This window comes from Suncus etruscus, chromosome 4, assembly GCF_024139225.1.
Source record: "Suncus etruscus isolate mSunEtr1 chromosome 4, mSunEtr1.pri.cur, whole genome shotgun sequence".
NCBI classification, from domain to species: Eukaryota; Metazoa; Chordata; class Mammalia; order Eulipotyphla; family Soricidae; genus Suncus; species Suncus etruscus.
The window spans coordinates 52,364,866-52,384,151 of NC_064851.1; the positions used below are offsets into that span (position 1 = coordinate 52,364,866).

The 19,286-nt window shown below is 41.7% G+C and overlaps 1 protein-coding gene across 2 annotated transcripts in view; it reads right to left on the reverse strand.

Annotated features, from left to right (window-relative positions):
• Positions 1-19,286, reverse strand: part of NT5E (5'-nucleotidase ecto) — a 54,890-nt gene that overhangs the window by 2,477 nt on the left and 33,127 nt on the right. For both annotated transcript variants that reach the window (XR_007494874.1, XM_049772234.1), the window contains exons 2-8: positions 16,939-17,161; positions 12,585-12,773; positions 9,103-9,300; positions 7,701-7,855; positions 4,765-4,870; positions 3,796-3,945; positions 537-737 (exon numbers count right to left, since the gene is read on the reverse strand). Coding sequence is in view for 1 of the 2 variants with exons in the window: in XM_049772234.1 (XP_049628191.1) it covers positions 537-737; positions 3,796-3,945; positions 4,765-4,870; positions 7,701-7,855; positions 9,103-9,300; positions 12,585-12,773; positions 16,939-17,161 (1,222 nt within the window). In the remaining variant the exon portion in view is untranslated. The remainder of the gene's footprint in view (positions 1-536; positions 738-3,795; positions 3,946-4,764; positions 4,871-7,700; positions 7,856-9,102; positions 9,301-12,584; positions 12,774-16,938; positions 17,162-19,286) is intronic.

Here is a 19,286-nt window from a genome sequence, read left to right on the forward strand (position 1 = left end):
TTTAATTTGGTTTTCTTTGTTAGACTTAAAGTTTTTGAGGTGTGATTTTTTTTGCATTGCATAGCTCATTTCACTATGTAAAGAGCTGACTATGTATGTATATGTGCTTAAGAGAATTCAAGTGCTTTTTTTGGTTTTTGGGCCACACCCGATGGTGCTCAGGGGTTACTCCTGGCTGTCTGCTCAGAAATAGCTCCTGGCAGGCACAGGGGATCATATGGGACACCAGGATTCGAACCAACCACCTTAGGTCCTGGATCAGCTGCTTGCAAGGCAAACGCCGCTGTGCTATCTCTCCGGGTCCTCAAGTGCTTTTGATTATGAGTGTTTCCTCTATGGGTTTGACTGGATAGTTTGTGCTGGGCAGAGGGTTCATAGTTGTCATGGAGTAATAATCTTTCTCAATATTATAGGAGGGAATTAACAATAAGGGCCAGTTTATAGCTTTGCTATCCTGGCACCACAAACACCACTGCTTTCGATCAGTGTTGATCCCATGTGTATTTGGGACAGGAAGAAGAGGCTCATGTGCTTACCATAGTCATGTTTGAGTACTTCATCTCTTAGCATCTGGAATCCATCTCCACCATTGGCAAGGAAATTTGGGAGGACTACCTTATAGATGTCATCATCTCTTAGGGGCTCATATCTGGGCACTCGACATTGTGTACAAAGAACATCTAAACTGACCACTCTGTTTCCAGGAGTTCGGGAGAGATCATATACCACATGAATTCCTAGAAAAGAAATGAGTATGTTTTTACTGGATTCAAAGAGGATAAAATCTGTTTCCTAAGAAAGGAAAATTTGAACAACATCTGCAATTAGGGCACTGAACATGGTTTTCATATGGTTGGCAATTGAGAGATCTCAACAGGAGAGTAGCAAGTGGTGACAAGTGTATTCAGTACTCTTGGCCAGGCTTTCCATGGATCCTTTGAATAGGATGAGAATACTGGAAGTAAAGCTGGTGCTGTCCCAGAAGGGGAAGGATCAAGCCTACTTGGAAAAACCATATTTTTATTTTGCTTTTCTTTTCCCTATTTCTTTTTTTACCTTCTATGGTGCTGGAGATTGAACTGAGCATCTCACAGGTGTCAGGCATGTGCTCTACCATGGTGCCTGTAGTTTCCAATCCTGTGAATTCATGTCACTTAAAGTTTATTCATTAATTTAGGGGCCTCCTAAGTGGTCCTCAGGGTTACTCAAACACCACTGGTGAGTGCCTGAGGATGTGTTCTGAAGGAAACTGGGCCACTCCAGTAGTAACGGGGTCCATGAAGGTGGCATCAATGATAATGGGGGAACCAGGTGGTGCCAAAAATTGAATCTGGGTTGACACAGGTTGGGCATACACTCTTACTATTGTGTGATCTCATGGCCCCAAAGAGATAGCACATATATTTTCTTTCTTGTCATTTGTTTTGAGGTCACAAAACTCAGGACTTATACTTGGCTCTATGCTCAGGACTCATTTTTGGCAGAACTTGGGGAATCAGGGTGGTGTCAGGGATCAGATTGAGCCAGCCAAGTAAAAGACAAATACTTTACTGCTGTACTATTGATTCAGGCTCCAAAACCACTTCCCATATAGATCCTGAACAAATTGGTTGAGTAACTCAGTTTGATGACTTAAAAATAATTAGCAATTGGTTTAAATGAGAAATAGATAATGATGCTTTGTAACAAATTTGAGGACTACTAAATGGTAGTAATGGATTGTGCATTAATAAATTAATAAAACCCACACTGTGTTACAACAGCAGAACCCTGCTATACTCTCTACTACCCCTCTACCAGCATCAGTCTATCAATCCCAGCAAGGGGAGTTGTACAGAGGGAGGGCTGGCAAGGCAACCAGTCAGCCATTACAAGGGTTTCTTCTAAAGTCTGAAAGTGAAAGCAAAATTTGTTATTCAAGGAAAATAAAATTATTGGTTTGAGGGTTAATTCAGTGGACTAGAATTATTCTATGACATAAGTGTTTTAAAGGGCTGGGTCATTTCAGAAATGTTTATTTTTTAAATAAGATAAATAAATCTCTAGCAATCTCACAAATAAAGGGAGAGAGAATCTTAATAGACATGAAAAGGAGGAGACTACTACAGATACTATAGGAATTCAAATGTTAATCAGAGATTACTTTAAGAAAGTAAAAAAGGGGGCCGGAGTGGTGGCACTAGAGGTAAGGTGCCTGCCTTGCCTGCACTCGCCTAGGACGGGCCTAGGTTCAATCCCCCGGCATCCCATATGGTCCTCCAAGCCAGGCGCGATTTCTGAGCTCATAGCCAGGAGTAACCCCTAAACATCACTGGATGTGGCCCAAAAACACAAAAACAAACAAAAAAAGAAACTAAGAAAGGGGGCTGGAGAGATAGCACAGCGGCTTTTGCCTTGCAAACAGCTGACCCAGAATCTAAGGTGGTTGGTTCGAATCCTGTGTCCCATATGGTCTCCCATGCCTGCCAGGAGCTATTTCTGAGCAGATAGCCAGGAGTAACTCCTGAGCACTGCTGGGTGTGGCCCAAAAATCAAAACCAAAACAAAACAAAACAAAAAAGAAACTAAAAAAAAAAACTGCCACAAAACATGAGAACCTGGAATATATGACTAAGTTCTTGGACTTCTATAACCTGCAAGATGATCTGGCATATCTGAGCAGACCTATCACTGTTGCGGAAATCAAAATCAAAATGATAATCAAGGGGCTGGAGAGATAGCACAGTTGTAGGGCATTTGCCTTGCAAGTGGTCGACCTGGGACAGACCCGGGTTCGATTCCCGGCATCCCATATGGTCCCCTGAGCATCACCAGGTGTGGCCCAAAAACAAAAACAAAAAGCTCCCCAAAATCTCCACCCAAAAGAACATAAAAAACCCTACCAAAATGGTAATCAAAACTATTCCCAAAAACAAAAGCCCAAGGCCCAGATAGATTCACTAGTGAATTCTTTCAAACCTTTCAAGAGAACCTACTGCCAATCCTTTTCAGGCTCTTCCAGAAAATTAAAGAAATAGAAACACTAACAAATAGTGTTTACAAAGCTAATATCACCTTGATAACAAAACAAGACAGAGATGCCACAACAAAAGAGAACTATAGACCAATATCCTCGATGAACACAGATGCAAAGATTCTCAACAAAATCCTAGCAAATAGGATTCAATGCCTCATCAAGAAAGTCATACATCATGACTAAGTAGTATTCATTCCAGAGATGCATAGATGGTTTAACATACACAAGCCAATTAATACAATACACTATATAAATAAAAAGAAAGAAAATATATGATCATATCAATAGATGCAGAGAAAGCATTTGATAAGGTCCAATACCAATACTTGATGGAGAAAAACTGAAAGCCTTTTCTCTAAAATCTGGCACAAGACATAGATGCCCCCTCTCATCACTCTTATTCAACATAGTACTTGAAGTACTTGTCATAGAAAGGCAATAAAAAGATATCAGGAGCATCCAGATAGGAAAGGAAAAAATTCAAGCTCTCACTGTAATGCTTGTATGTAATGTTTGTATGTAATGCTTAAACAACTATGATTTAAATAGGATTTAGATGTCTAGTAGTCTAGAGTTTACAGAAACAGCTTCAACTGAAGTTCAGGTAAATTTTGCTCATTTAGGTCCTTGATATTTAGACCCTGACCTAGTCCCCTGTGAAATGGCTATGATTGCCAGTGAAACATTTGGTGGGGAAATGGAGGACACAGACTATGACATGGTGCAGGTGTGTGGTCCCAGCCTACAGAAATCTCCAAACTCCCAAATTAGTGACTTACCACCAACCTGCAGGAATTCTCCACTGGACTGGCCATAGCGGTACACACTGTGTTCAAAGGCCTTCTTCAGGGTGGAGCCTTTTAATTCGATCAGGTCAAAGGTGCCTCCAAAAGGCAACACAGCAGCCAGGTTCTCCCATGTAATTGTGCCTGAGGTGGTCAGAGGTGGAGCAAGAAGGAAAACAGCTCAAGGGTTAATTCCCCCCAGATTTCCTGAGGATTTGGGGAGGACAGGAGGGAGGCCAATAGATAGGAACAGGTTTCCAGGGTACTATCAGTGGTGCAGGAGTGGTTCCTCTGATATTCGGAGAGTAGGAATTATTCATATGTTTTTGGCTGTGCCCTTCCCACCAAGGATACACTGCAACGTGGTAGGAGGTTGTAGCTTCAGAGCAGGTTCCTTGACTGCCTGGCTTAGGACTGAGCATCTGGGGGAAGGGAGTAAGCAAAGCTGTGCTTGGTTTCTTCACAGAACCCACTTATCCCTGTGGCCTATTGGTATTGCCCAACAAGGAGGCAAATTGTGGTTTAAGGGACTACTTGATTTTGACATTCTATCAGGATGGAAGAAATCACAAGAGCATTTTAATATATGTTTAGCTGGGTTTATTTACTCTATGATAGAATCCTGTGTCCATGTAAGAGAGCTACAATAATGAGTCTGGTATTGTAATAAGACTCTCTTTCTCCAAAGAAGAATCAGCTCAGTTTATAGCCATTTGGGTTCAGCTCCTTTGTTTACAGCATCAAGATAGTCTGGGGTGGTACTAACCCAAGCTGCTGCCTCTGGGTGATAGTGATCAGGGGACACACATATAAAAGTCATTCTTGGGTTTGGGTACTGACTTGAGCAGCTGCTAACATGTGAGAACTGCTATGGTGTGTGGATGACACAAAGGTGAGCCCTGGGCATGTGTTAACATGTCCAGGAGAGAACACACAGTGCCCAGGCCTGGGTAGCAGACATACCATTGTTCTGTTCATCAATGGGGGACCGAATGGCACCTCCATTTAAAATACACATGGACACGTGGTTCCAGGAAAGTTCATCCGGGTGTCTAAGATTGTTGTTGATCTGCAATGGTAGCAGGAACTTCTATAAGTGATTCTAGGAATTTGCATAAGGAGAAAATAAAGCTGCTCTAGGGATCCCAAAATGTCTCAGGATGTTAACTGACTCTTGGAGAACCACAGGTGAAAAATTATATATGGGTGTTTCCAAGCTCCCCAACCTCTTTAACATTAAGACATCAGGATGGAGGCCTTTATGGTAATCCACTTAGCAATTTCTTGATACTGTGGTCTTTTCTCCAGCTTGCTTTGTTGTAAGAACACAGTATATAATCCATATAAGATGCGGAATATTTGTTTATGTTCCCAGTTAGACCTCTAGGAATGCTATTAGTATTGAATTTTCAGGATACTATGTTATAGGGAAATCTTTGTTTTTTATTTTGCTTTTGTTTCCTATTATCTGCAGCAATGCTCTGAGGGCTGGAGGCCAGACAACCCAGTGTTCAGGCACTGCAGTGATATTCAAGTCAGAGGTGTTGGGACCTCAGGCAGTGGTCAGGGGAGATTGAGTGATACTGGAGAATAAAGTCCAGTCCTTGTGTACTCAATCTCTGCAATCCTGACCCCTGAGTAGTCACTCTAATGCTGAAGAGAAGTTTCTGACTGGGGTGGGTGACAGTGTTCCCACACAAACACTGTTCAAGAATCAACTGTAGTCAGAACCACATTCACGTTCCAAGAAGCAAGAATAAAATATTGTGACTGGTCTTATGCCAGACTATTAGAGTCAGTAGCCCTGAGATCTAGCTACAAACCCGGCATCTCCAGAAAAACAGGCTGTGGGAGGCCAGCAGCAGTTGTCCCTATAGATAGGCTGTTCCTTCTGCTCAGTCTAGCTTCCCCCAAGGTGACTTCTAAGAGACTTTGGACTCCTAATCTAAAGCTGTCAAGCACCCTACTTCCACAACCAGGTGGGTCTCTAAGCCACTCTCAAGTTGGCACTTTTCGAGGCACAGAGGCAGTGTCCCAAAATAAAAGAATCAAACATTTGAACATTTTAAACATTTATTCAAACATTTAAAAACATGCATGTAGTTATGAAAAATGAAACACAGACATTTTCAGAAGGAAAAAAATAAAATAGTGACAAGGCAAAAACTTATTCCTTATTCCTTATAAAGGAATTGCAGTCACCAGGCCTAAATTCTTTGAAACCTAGTGGACAGGCCAGTGAAAAAAGCAGATGAGGTCACCTGAAACCCACACAGGGAAGTCTTACCTGCCATGGCCACAGACAGAAGAATCTGTGTATTTAGGAGTAATCTCACTAAAGGAAAGCAACCTCTGAAATTCAGAGCACCAAGATAACAAAAATGAGTTCCTTAAAATAAAATATCTTTTAAATTGGTATTTACAGTCTCTAGAAGGACTTCTCCCGTTTCTTTCTTGTTTGATTTTTTTTTTTTTTTTTTTTTTTTTTGGTTTTTGGGCCACACCCGGTAACGCTCAGGGGTTACTCCTGGCTATGCGCTCAGAAGTCGCTCCTGGCTTGGGGGACCATATGGGACGCCGGGGGATCGAACCGCGGTCCGTCTCCTAGGCTAGCGCAGGTAAGGCAGGCACCTTACCTCCAGCGCCACTGCCCGGCCCCTCTTGTTTGATTTTTACCCCTCCTTTTTTTCTCTTTCTTTTTTCTTCCCTCCAAACAGAACCACATAACTTGAACCATCTTGTTCTGCCTCACAAATCGAGGGGGAAATAATGGAGGGTACCAATACCAAACAGGTGTATGAACATTGAGTAGAAATAAAAAATGATCATACTTAAACACCAAATCCAAAGCCAATGACAACAGAATTGAAACCCAATCTACAACAAGCTAGACACAGAAGGGGCCATTTATACTAGCAGCCCAGGGAGCAAAGGAGGGGGATATGGGATGCATGCTGGGAACAGTGGTGGAGGGAGGACAACAATGGTGGTGGGAATGCCCCTGATTCAATGTCACTATGAACCTAAAACATTACTGTGAAAGGTTTGTAATCCACTTTGGTCAAAATAAAAACTATTTAATTAAAAATATCTTTTAGTGGGGCCTCCGAGGTGGCGCTAGAGGTAAGCGCCTTGCAAGCGCAATCTTTTATTTATTTATTTATCTATTTATTTATTTATTTAATTTTATAAATTCTTTCCTTCATAAGCAAAAAGTGAGACTACTATGGTAGTAGTAATAAGGTCTGTCACTGAGTATGGCCACTCATAGGGAGCCCCTCTCTCTGTCCACCATCCCTTCTGTCTGTCCATCAGTGTCCCAGTATACTGTCATGGCAGCTCTGGGACACCAGGTGAAGCCTGCACAGACTCCTGCTCCCTGAGCTCAGCACCTACATGTAGGCTCTAGTGTTCCACAATGAGACAGATTCTGAGTCCTCAGCATCAGTGTTCAGGAGACTGAAGTAGCTAGAGAGAAGCAGTGTTCAAACATTATATATATATATATATATATATATATATATATATATATATATATATATACACACACACACACACACATCAACACACATATATCCCTTTTTATTTTACACACTGGTTTGCAATATTGTTACTAAAGGGGTATCATGTATATCACTTTATCTCTTTTCAGAACTCAATTCTTGTTGAGTGACCATTTCCAACTATCATTGGTTTTAGGTATAGGGTAGATGGATGCCTTCCCACGTACTGTTTGGTGAATCCTGGCCAAGATTTTATCTGGGAACTAATTTCTTCCACATCCCTGTTTTTATCACTCTTGCTTCCCTCTAACTGCACCCTTCTTCCTTCTAGCCTTCTTCCTCCTAATCTTCCTTCCCTCCCTTGTGCAGGCTGGCCTCCCTCCAGGCAACACTCACCATAGCATCACAAATCAGGTTGCCCATGTTACATTCTCTAAAGCGGCAGGATTCAGTGGAGCCATCCAGATAGACGATTGTTTTCCCCAATTCCTGGGTGGAATAATTATCTAATTTTATTCTCCATTTGTTAATATCTGCTTTTATGGCTGGATCTAGAAGAAAGAAAAGAGAGAAAAGTAGTTTGTGGTTAAAGCAGATCTCTAAAAGCCTACATTTTGGAAAAAGAATAAAATATCATGTTATGTTTCTATTTATTTACCATATATTGCATATAACATATATATGTGTTTATATTTTGGTTTGGAGGCCACGCAAAGCTCAAGGCTTACTCCTGGCTTTGCATTCAGAAATCACTCCTGGCAGGGCATAGGGGATCATATGAGATGCCAGAGAGCTAACCTCGGTCAGCTGCATGCAAGTGCTTTGTGTGCTGTACTGTCTCTCTGGTCTCCAATTTAGTTTTGATTATAAAATATTCTTAGCAACTTCTATTTTGTTTCCAGTAATAAAGAACAGAATGAATCTTGATTAAACCCTACACTAAAACTCCTCTCCCTGTCCCTAGGACTGAGTATCCTAAAGTCAACTAATTTGACGTGTGTGAGTACTGGCCAAACTGGAATGCACTGCTGGTGTGGTGATGGAGGGCCAAGGGTAGATATAACGGGCTTGTTGAGATTCTACTTTCTGGTCCCAGTCCTCCCTTTGGACATTGAAAGATCTGGGCTATGGCTCTCACTGTCCTCCATCCCTCTTTGTTCTGCTCATGGTAAATAAGAAAGAGCAAGTGAAAGAATCTCAGTAGGTTAGGTGGCTGGACTGTAAATGCACTTTGGCAAAAATATATCTTGACTCTGAAACTCAGATGATAAAGGCAATGGCACACCCAACTGGTACCTCTTTAACTCAATAATTTATGCTCTTATGGCCAGGAGCTGAGAGTGGCTTTTCCAAGCTCAAAAAGGCATAAAAGGGCATTGTAATGATAATACATGACTTTCCTTGCGTGTAGGTCAACCCCAATTTGATCCCCAGCATCTCATATGGTCTCCCAAGCCCAATCAGGACTGATTTCTGAATTTAGAGCTAGGAATAAGCCTTGAGCACAGCTGCATGTGAACCTTCTTCACTCTAAAACAAAAGGAAAAAAAGAAAAATGAAAGAAGAATGTTTTATATGTGTCTGATACTAAATCCACTTTGAAGAAGTAAATGGAAAAATTTTGTACCATGGGTAAATTTCAAATTTCAATATTCTTGAAGAGGGCATTAGGAAAGAAGATACCGTAAATTCATCTTAATTATTAGAGGTTTTCGTAAAATGGGGATCCCAAAATAAATAATTCAGCCACTTTACCTGTTAATATGCGGAACATCAAAATGGACCAAGTTTCACATACCTTCAGGAATGCTGCTGTTAAGAAGAATGGGGTTTCCATGTAAAGCGATGACTTCTCCTTTCTCATCAAACTCCACCTTCAGATAGCCTAGATATTTGCCAAATGCATAGGCCTGGACTACAGGAACCTTCCGTCCATCATCAGAGGTGACTATGAATGGATAGTTCCCAGCAGGCACCTCCTTGGAAGGTGGTGTACCTACAAAAAAGGGCACAATAGGTGAAGTGAGCCCTTGCATAAAGTTGGTTACAGATCAGATAGCAGTGTCTTACTAATGTCAGCTCCACTGAACACATTGGGTCTCCCAGAGACCTTTCTGGGTACTCGTGCCTATTTCCGAATGCCCTTCTGCTCCATGAATTCTTCTATTCTCAATTCCATAGGCTTCAACTAGGCCCTTCTGAAGTCCAGAACTCTCTGCCTGATGCTGTGAGGACATAGTGATGCAACACTGCCATAGTCTCTTCACCTGTACTGTGACCTAGATCTCTTCTCCCCAGTCAAGCCATTAGCCAACCCTCTGGCCCTCAAGTCTCCTCACCTGTAAAATGCAGAACACTAGGTCTACAATGAAATTTCTAAACTCCCTCCCAGGTGAGAGGCACACAGGTACTCAGGGAAAGTATCTCTCTTGGGCCAAAGATAGAGCATAGGGGAGGAAGGTGCTTGCCTTGTATGTAGTTGACTCAGGTTCAATTCTCAGCACTACAAGGAAGTGGTCCCCTAACACAGAAGTGGGAGCAGTCCTCAGACATCATCAGGTATGGGGACCACAAGCCACTGGACTACACCTCATGTTCCTGGGCACATTTTTATCTCCTCTTTCCCCACACAAAAGGCCAGGTCTTTTTTTGAAGGAGCTGTTCGGCAGCCCAGGAACTCCAGCACAATGCCAGTCACAAACGTGGCGACTTAGGAGAATCAAAGAGCTGCCAGTAGCAGGGTACTGTCACATTTCATACTTCCAACTGTTTGTGAGAGGGACAGTGCAGAGCTCTGTGATTCTGACTCCAAATAAAAGTGGCCAGAGCAATAGTATACAATAGGTAGAACACCGAGTTTTGAACTCAGTTTGATCCTAAGCATCACATATAGTCCCCAAGTCTGCCAGGAGTGACTCCTGAACACAGAGCCAGGAGTAAGTCCTGAGCACCACAAGGTGTAGCCCTCAAACAAAACAAAAAACTAAAACCAAACAAAAACAAATTGCTTAAGGAGGTTTTATCAGTTTAAAGTTGAGAAAATAGTTTTAAGCAATGGCCCAAACGCACATTAAGAAAAGCATTAAAAAGTAGGGCCAGGGCTAGAGCAATAGCATAGTGGTAGGGTGTTTTCCTTCCACGTGGCCAACACAGGGCAGACCCCAGTTGGAACCCCGGCATCCCATATGGTCCCCTGAGCCTGCCAGGAGTGACTTCTGAGTGCAGAGCCAGAAGAACCCCCTGAGGGCCGCCAGGTGTGACCCAAAATCCAAATGAATAAATAAATAAATAAAAATAAATGAAAAAGTAGGGCTAGCAAGGGTCTTTAGCTTCCTTACTAGCAGGCTGCCAAAGGCCACTTACTGTGTTTTGTGGCTTCCTTTTTTTCACATAATACCAACAGGGGTTTAATGTTATAAAAGCTCTCCCCATCCCTTCTGCCATACACTTGTGTGGAGAGCCGCTTTCTTCCAGCTCTGTAACCACAGAGTAGAAATGCCCCAAATTTCAGCACTTCACAAGCTGGGAAGAGCTGATGCCAGCCTTACTCTTCAATTTTCTTGCTCCCTTTAGATATTAAAAAGAGAAATGAAATTTTGCAACCTTATTTTAACAAAAGCTGCTGACTTGACATCCTTGTGGTCTGCATGGAATGGGAAATGTTGGCCACTACATTGTAAAGTGGTTGAAAGGTGCATCCACAGCCCACCTCTTTCTTTTCTGTGCTGGTACTTTCAGGCCCTAGGGGCTAGGACAGCCCTTATCCACATTCTCAAGCTAGGAAGGAGCAGCAGAGCATGGTATTGGAGTTGAGGCTAGTGAAGGTGCAGTTCTCAACTTTTACACCAGGTGGCGCGAAACACCTCTTTCCCAAAGAAAAAAGGCCAAATAGCTCAGGAATGAGCAATTTTCTGGAAACTGCAAAACAGACAGCCTGACCTTTTTTTCTCCTTTAAGTATTGTTGAATAGTCATTTCCCCAAAGAACATAAGGAGTCCCCACGAAAAGATCCTTAACCTTATTGATTCTTTGGGAAATGCAAACCAAACCCACAGGAGCTATCCGAGAAAATGCTGGCAAGTCAGTGCATGGAAATGGAAAATGATGTCATTTGTAGGAAACAGTATAGGGGGCCTCAGCAATTCAAAAGTAGAAATACTGGGGTTGAAGAGATAGTACAGCTGGTAAGGCACTTTGCCTGGCCCTGGATTCGATCCTGGACATCACAACCTGTAACACTCAGGGGTTACTCCTGGCTCTGCGCTCAGAAATCGCTCCTGGCTTGGAGGACCATATGGGATGCCAGCGAGCATATGCAGGTCTGTCCTGGGTCAGCCACATGCAAGGCAAATGCCCTACTGCTGCGCCATTACTCAGCCCCCCCTTTTTTGTTTATGGGTCACACTAGTAGCACTCAGGGTTACTTCTGACTCTGCATCAGAAGTCACTCCTGGCAGGCTCAGGGGACCATATGGGATACCGAAATTTGACCACCATTTGTCCTGGGTCGGCTGCGTGCAAGGCAAAGCCCTACTGCTGTGCTATCTCTCTGGCACCCATTCACACTCTTTTTGTCACTGTTTTTGAGCCACACCTGGTGGTACTCAGCGGTTATTCCTGGCTTTGTGCTCAGGAATTACTCCTGGTGGTTCTCAGAGATATTGGATATTAACCCAGTTAGCCATGTGCAAGGCAAAAGCTCTGCCTGTTGTACTATCACTGCAGCCCTAGTCACACTCTTATTTATACATAAAAATGTTCATAAAGAAAAAAAATGTTCATATAGGGTTCATTTTATATTAACTGACTTTTGGCTCAGTTATTCTTTTGTTTTATACAACTTTTTTTTTTTTTAAATTTTTGGGCCACACCCGGTAATGCTCAGGGGTTACTCCTGGCTATGTGCTCAGAAGTAGCTCCTGGCTTGGGGGACCATATGGGACACCGGGGGATCGAACCGCGGTTCGTCCAAGGCTAGCGCAGGCAAGGCAGGCACCTTACCTTTAGCGCCACTGCCCAGCCCTGTTTTATACATCTTACATTACATATATTCATGTATATTAATAAAGTAAGTCAATGGGACTGAAATAATAATGAAACAATATGTTATTTTTTAGAGATGCTCTTGAATATTATCTAACTCACCAATGTGTATTATATATTATAGCATATTACACATGAAACATACTTTAAATAGCAATACAAATAAAGAGTTACAAAGGCAAAAGAGACAAAGTACATTATTTAGACAGCTGTCTTTAGTCCCTAGGAAAGAGTTACCTGTATAAAGAAAAGTGTTGGAATGTCCTCCAACCACCACATCCACACCTTTCACTTTCTGAGCGATGAGTTTATCCATTTCAAAACCAGAGTGTCCCAAGGCAATAATTTTGTTCACATTCAGAGTTTTCAGTTTATCTACTTCGGTTTGCAATGCACTGATTTCATCTTCAAACACTAAATTTTTTCCTAAGGAACACAATAAATGGGTATTTACTAACCATGACTTTTTTCACGTTACTTTATTATACACATGTCAATAGACAATCATCTATCTACCTGAAACCATAAATTATTAAAACCAAAACATTTATAACTCAAAGTAAAAAAAAATACATTCATAGTCTTTGCTACATTTGCTTCATTTCACTAGTTTAGGGTTGATGATAAGATCAGGTTGTGAAAATTCAAACTATGAGGACTATTCAGACATGGAAGTCTACTTATTAAGTCTATGGTTACATCTTTTAGGAAGTAGGGCCCTACCTAGTGCTGCTCAGGACTTATTCCTGACTTTCTGATACGGTATCACTCCTGATGTACTCAGCAACCATATGCAATGCTGACCCACTGCAGGGCATTTTCTTTTTTTTTTTTTGCTAATGGCTACACTGCCCAATGCAATGACACAATTGTGGCCTCTGTGTCAAGTATCCCCCCTCACCCCCCCCCCCAGTCAGCCTTGACAGTTTTAGAGCTTTGTAAAGAACTTTCAAAATCCAGGTCCCTGTCATTTCCAGTTTGAAAAATAGAGTAGATCCAAAAAGCTCAAGATTATGAGCTGCATGAGGTTTAAGAGTCGTTTAGGCTCTGGAGCATAACACCTGAACCTACATATGAATAAACTCAATATCTGCAGTGTAGCATGGTCATTGACATCCTAGCTATTGGCAGATCCAGGGTGGCTCAGAGGATGCTCTGGAGATGATAGACACAGATAGGCTGCTAGTAGAAATTTACAGAAGCTGTTCCACTGTCACATCATGGCTTGCCATACAAAGATCAGACACAATCTGCAAGGGATCAGGGGTCCTGGTCTGCCCTAAGTGCCTATCACCTTCTCTGGGCATTTTTCCTTAAGTGCTCCTTCTATTTTTTTTTTTTTTGGTACTACTGAAAGTGCTCAGAGCTTACTTCTGACTCTCCACTCAGGAATCCTGGCAGGCTAGAGAGATTGTATGAGGTCTGTGGGATCAAACCTGGATCAGCTACTTGCAAAACAAGCACTGTACCTGCTATATTGTCTCTCTGGCCCTTTTATTGTCCCTTTGAATTATATTTTCATTTATTTACTTATTTGATTTAAGACCTATATCCGGTAGTGCTGAGGCTATTCCTGGCTCAATTCCTAGTGTGCTGAGGAGACCACACAGTGCTGGGGATCAAATTTAGGGTCTCCACTGCCAGGCATGTGCTACAGCCTTTTAAATAATCTTCATGGCTCTTGAGAATTTCTTTTATGTGATAACGTATGACCTCACATGACACATTTTTCACTCATTCCTACACTCATTCATATGGAGTTCTCCATGGTGGGCTAACTCTTGATATACCAAACATTATTCTCTCACATGTATGAGCTCCAGTGGGTTGGGATTTTTGAGTTAGTTATCCTGGTGCCTAGAAAAATTACTAGAACATATTCAGGGGAATGAAAAGAGGATAAAAAGAGATAAAGAAAGAGAGAGTGTAAGAGAAATGGGGAGAACATAAGGCTACCATTTTCTGTTTGGCTGCCCCCCCAAAACAAAGAAGTTGAGTAAAATGCCTCTAAGTATGTTTTCTGATGGTAACAAAAACTTCATAGTTAGTCTGAAGGATATAACAAAGTCATACAGAAGGAATAATAATTGTCCAAAGCAACTGAGTACTGGTCTTCAGTAGACCACAGAGGAGGTTGCAGGACACAGGATGAAGAGGGAAACACCAAGACAATGCAAAGAGAGGTGATCATTATGGAGGAAAGTGTCAAGCTGGAATGTGTCATGCTTGAAACCTTTCCAGTAAGCAGTGTAGATCACAGTGCCTTAAAAAATGTCTATTTGGGGACTGAAGTGATAATAGAGCAGGTAAGGCATTTGCCTTGCATGAGTCTGACCCAGATTTGATTCCTGGCATCCCATATAGTCCCTTGAGCAATGCTAGGAATAAAGCCTGAATGCAGAGCCAAGTGAAAGTGATATCCTTTTTCCCTACATATGCCCACATGCCTCATATTGCTGTTTAGAAAGCTTTCAGTCAACTCTTCTCTTTTCCTCTAATCTGCAGAACTCATGTTCCAGGCACTAGAGTCATCCACTGTCCTATGACCATGCAGGTCTAGGGGAAAACATTTTAAGAAAGATAAAAGCTGTTGCAAAACCTTTGGATCAGGAAAAACAAATGTCCTTTTGCTTAAGGAAAAGCAAGTCCAGTATGACAAAAAGAGTATATCAGTGGGAGAAATGGTAGAAGCATAGCAGTTAATGAAAGGAGAAAATAGGAGTCATTTTCACTGGAGCCTATATAAGTAATAACCTATACTCCTTAAGAACATGCTTTAGTAAAGCAAACAATAGTAACAGTATTGATAATAATAAGCAATCACAAAACAAGACATTTCCTACTTTCACTAGAGAAAGAGAATTAAAAAAATGACACACAACCAGACAAGTGGAACACACACACTTTTTACATTTAAAAAATGAAGTTAATGTTGAAATTGTCCTCCAGTGCTTTGGAATGGGAAACTAATAAAAAATATTGGTCAAATGTTCAAAGAGTTTATCAAGTAACTAATCAAGAACTGAGAAAATATAAACAGCCTACACTGAAAATCATCTGAAACATGAGTATGTTTAACATGAATACTGTTATCTGTTGTCCTTCCTCCCCAATTCTAAAAGAGATAACTAAATAAATCTTTGATAGTCATCAATTCCAAGCTTTTGGTGAAAGTTCATAAAATTTAATGAGATTGAGGAGAAAAAATAAGAGTGGGAAAAAATAAGGCACTTTTCAAGGAGAAGTTAAAAGATTATTCATTAGGTCTTTCCTTAGGATCCCAGATTTCTTGAATGTGGGGGAGTGATAGCACAGAGAATAGGGCATTGGCCTCGCACACAGCCAATCCAGGTTTGATACCTGGCATGTCATATGCTTCCCCAAGCTTGCCAAGGATAATTTCTGAGGACAAAACTAGAAGTAGGGACTGGAGGGCCCAGAGAGATAGCACAGCGGCGTTTGCCTTGCAAGCAGCCTATCCAGGACCAAAGGTGGTTGGTTCAAATCCCGGTGTCCCATATGGTCCCCCGTGCCTGCCAGGAGTTATTTCTGAGCAGACAGCCAGGAGTAACCCCTGAGCAATGCCGGGTGTAGCCCAAAAACCAAAAAAAAAAAAAAAAAAAAAAAAGAAGAAGAAGTAGGGACTGGAACAATAGCACAGCAGTAAGGCGTTTGCCTTGCACGAGGCCAACACAGGACAAAACCTGGTTCAAATCCTGGCATCCCATATAGTCCCCCAAGCCTGCCAGGAGCAACTTCTGAGCACAGAGCCAGGAGTAAACCCTGAGGAATGCCGGGTGTGGCCGAAAAACAAAACAAAACAAAACAAAAAAGAACTAGAAGTAAACCTTGAGCACTTCTGGGTGTGACCAAAAATCCAAAAATAAGAAAAAGATTCCAAATGTTTCTTAAATGGTCTTAAGAGTTTATGTATGCTTAGGATATATATATATATATATGTTAATATAGATCTATATAGAGATATAGTTATTGCATGCTTATATATATTTCAGAAACCATTCAAGAATTCAAGGGCATAGATTTATATTTCTCAGAAAAATCAGACACAACTACCATTAAAACTACAAGAGATAAAGTCAGAAAAAGTATAATGAGAGTACACTAAACATTTAATAACAATACCAGAGAAGGAGAGAAAAAGCACACTGAGGTACAGCGTTAACTTTGAGTTCCTGAGCACATGTGAAGGAGGATGGTAAAGTCATATAATCCTTATTCTGGAGTATCATCTATCATTAGACAGAGACTGCTCTCACTCATATCTGAATGCATTAATTACAAAATGATAATGCTTATATCAACAAAAAAAGTCCACAGAGTAGAGGAGTAAATGTATTGAAGTTAATGGAGAACAAAATGGCAATTATCAAACTGGATTTGACAATGTCATCCTAGGACACTCTTTGCCCAAGGTCACACACACTGTGCTCTCTACTTGTACCCACAGTCCATGACAATTAAAATATAGCCAGATTCAATAGTTCTATTTTCAAGCAACAAGTTCTATAGACATTATATAGAAGTTCTAAAGAAGTACTATAGAATCAAGTTCTATAGAAGTAATAAATACCTGGTTTTGAAAGAAAAGGGGTTTCTTTTGAAGTATATCCAACAATTCCCACAACTTGATCACCAACAGGAAGAATTTTATATGGCAAATAAAGTCCTGATATTTGAGATGCTAGTGGTCCCTTTGCTTTAATGTTTGCACTCAGAATTGGAAATTTGGCCTGTTTGAGGAGTGGATCAATCAATCCATCTACACCATTATCAAATTCATGGTTTCCCAGTGCCTAGTAGAAAGGAAGAAGAGAAAAAAGATTTAGTTACACTGGAATTTCCAGTGAAAACAAGCTTTAAAGAACATTGCATTTATCTAAAGTTTCTGAAATCTGATTGGGCTCTAGGAGGATAATCCATGGTCTATATCTTCTTCCATGGTTTTGGGATGGGACCCAGAGCCCTTCAGATCACAAGGCCCATTTGAGAATTGCTCCTAGTTTCCAAACCATTTCCTTTAGAGCAGCCCAAGTGTATCCAAATGTCCCCTGCAGATATTAGCAGACTTTCACTATCCTGACAACTTTAGGTCTGTGGCAGGGCTGGGTCAGTATATATATATATACATGTGTATATATATATATATACATGTGTATATGTATGTATGTATTTATGGATACATATATACATACAGCTAAGGAATTTTGACAAAATAGCACACTATCATCTTTCCTAAAGCACCTTTCACCCTCTCTTTTTGGGACCCAGGACTAAATCTATCTCCTTTGGGGAGTCCTCTTGCTCTAGTGCAAGGGTCCTCAAACTTTTTAAACAGGGTCCAGTTCATTGTCCTTCAAATAATAGGAGGACCAAGTATAATTTTTTTAAAGACCTATAAAAAAATTCTATGCAGAATGCACATATCTTACAGTAAAAAAAAAATGGAAACCAATACTATATTAAAAATGAAGAACAAATAAGGTTAAATCAACGAACTTACCAGTATTTCAATGAGAGCTATAGGCTTGCTTTTGGCAGGCCATTGTTTGAGGACACCTGCCTGAGATTGAGAGGAGGAGTCAAGAGACAGAGAGAAGGAAGGGACTCAGATAGTGTTTCACACAACCCGCATGTGTGCACTGCAGGTCTGGCGAAGAGTTGGCAGCTAAGCACACATGCAAAAACACCTGGAGGACTGGATAAATGTCCTCAGTTGGCTGCATGTGGCTGTAGTTTGAGGACCCCTGCTTTTGTGGCTAAGTCTATTTTGCTAATTTAGTGCTCATGTTGCAAGTCTCAATGATTTTTAGAACCACACAATTTTGCTTCACTTTGTGGATTAATCTGAATTAGGTTCAGAAGTGTTGGCTAGTGCCCCTTCAATCTAAACTAGTGCTCCAATAATCTCTCTTTTTCATTTGTTCATTTGTGTTTGGGTCATACCTAGTTGTGCTTAGGGATCACTCCTGGATGGGTCAGAGAATCATATGGAGTGCAAAATATTTGACTTTTGTTGGCTGGGTGCAAGGCATCTCCCCTACTGACTGTATTAGCACTTTAGTGCCCACTGTATTAGTTTCTTATAGACCCACCCGCTTCCCTTGGATTCTCCTTCATCTAAAGACATATTTATGGGGCCTCACCACACAGAGTACTCCTGGACATCTGGCCTCTGGTTTCCTCTTTGATTCTGGAGACCAGCTCTTGCCAGGTATGGGGTTTGGGGAGGCCCCATACCAGAGCCCTTCTCCCTGGCCTGGGGAGTGCTGGGAGGCTTGGCAGGCCTCCAGCCATCCTTGTCTTTTTTCCCCTGACTCCAGGCCTTCCCTGGGTGCCAGCTCAGATGACCAGAAGTGGATTCAGGTGGACTCTTCGTGGTCCTCAGGCTTCCCCCCTCCCTCCGTACTCCAGGGGGGGGTGCCTGGGGAGGAGGGTGGGCAGACATCTGGCTTCCGGTTTTCTCCTTGATTCTGGAGACCAGCTCTTGCCAGGTATGGGGTTTGGGGAGGCCCCATACCGGAGCCCTTCTCCCTGGCCTGGGGAGTGCTGGGAGGCTTGGTAGGCCCCCAGCTGTCTTTGTCTTTTTCCCCTGACTTCAGGCCTTCCCTGGGTGCCAGCTCAGATGGCCAGAGTGGGTTCAGGTGGACTCTTAGTGGTCCTCAGGCTTCCCCCCTACCTCTCCCTACACTAATGGAAATGCGCTTTTGGAGGAGGGTGGGCCGTTTTAGTACTGGTTTATGTTGGGACAGTCACTGGAATTTTTTTCTTCTTGTTTTCCTATTGATAGTATTGTATGCATATATTTTATATATCCATAACATCCATCTTGTATTGTGACCTTGATACCGCCCTACAAATCTCATTTCTAATATTTTCTGCCTCAGACCCAACCATTATTTCCCCCCATCTTCCCATGTA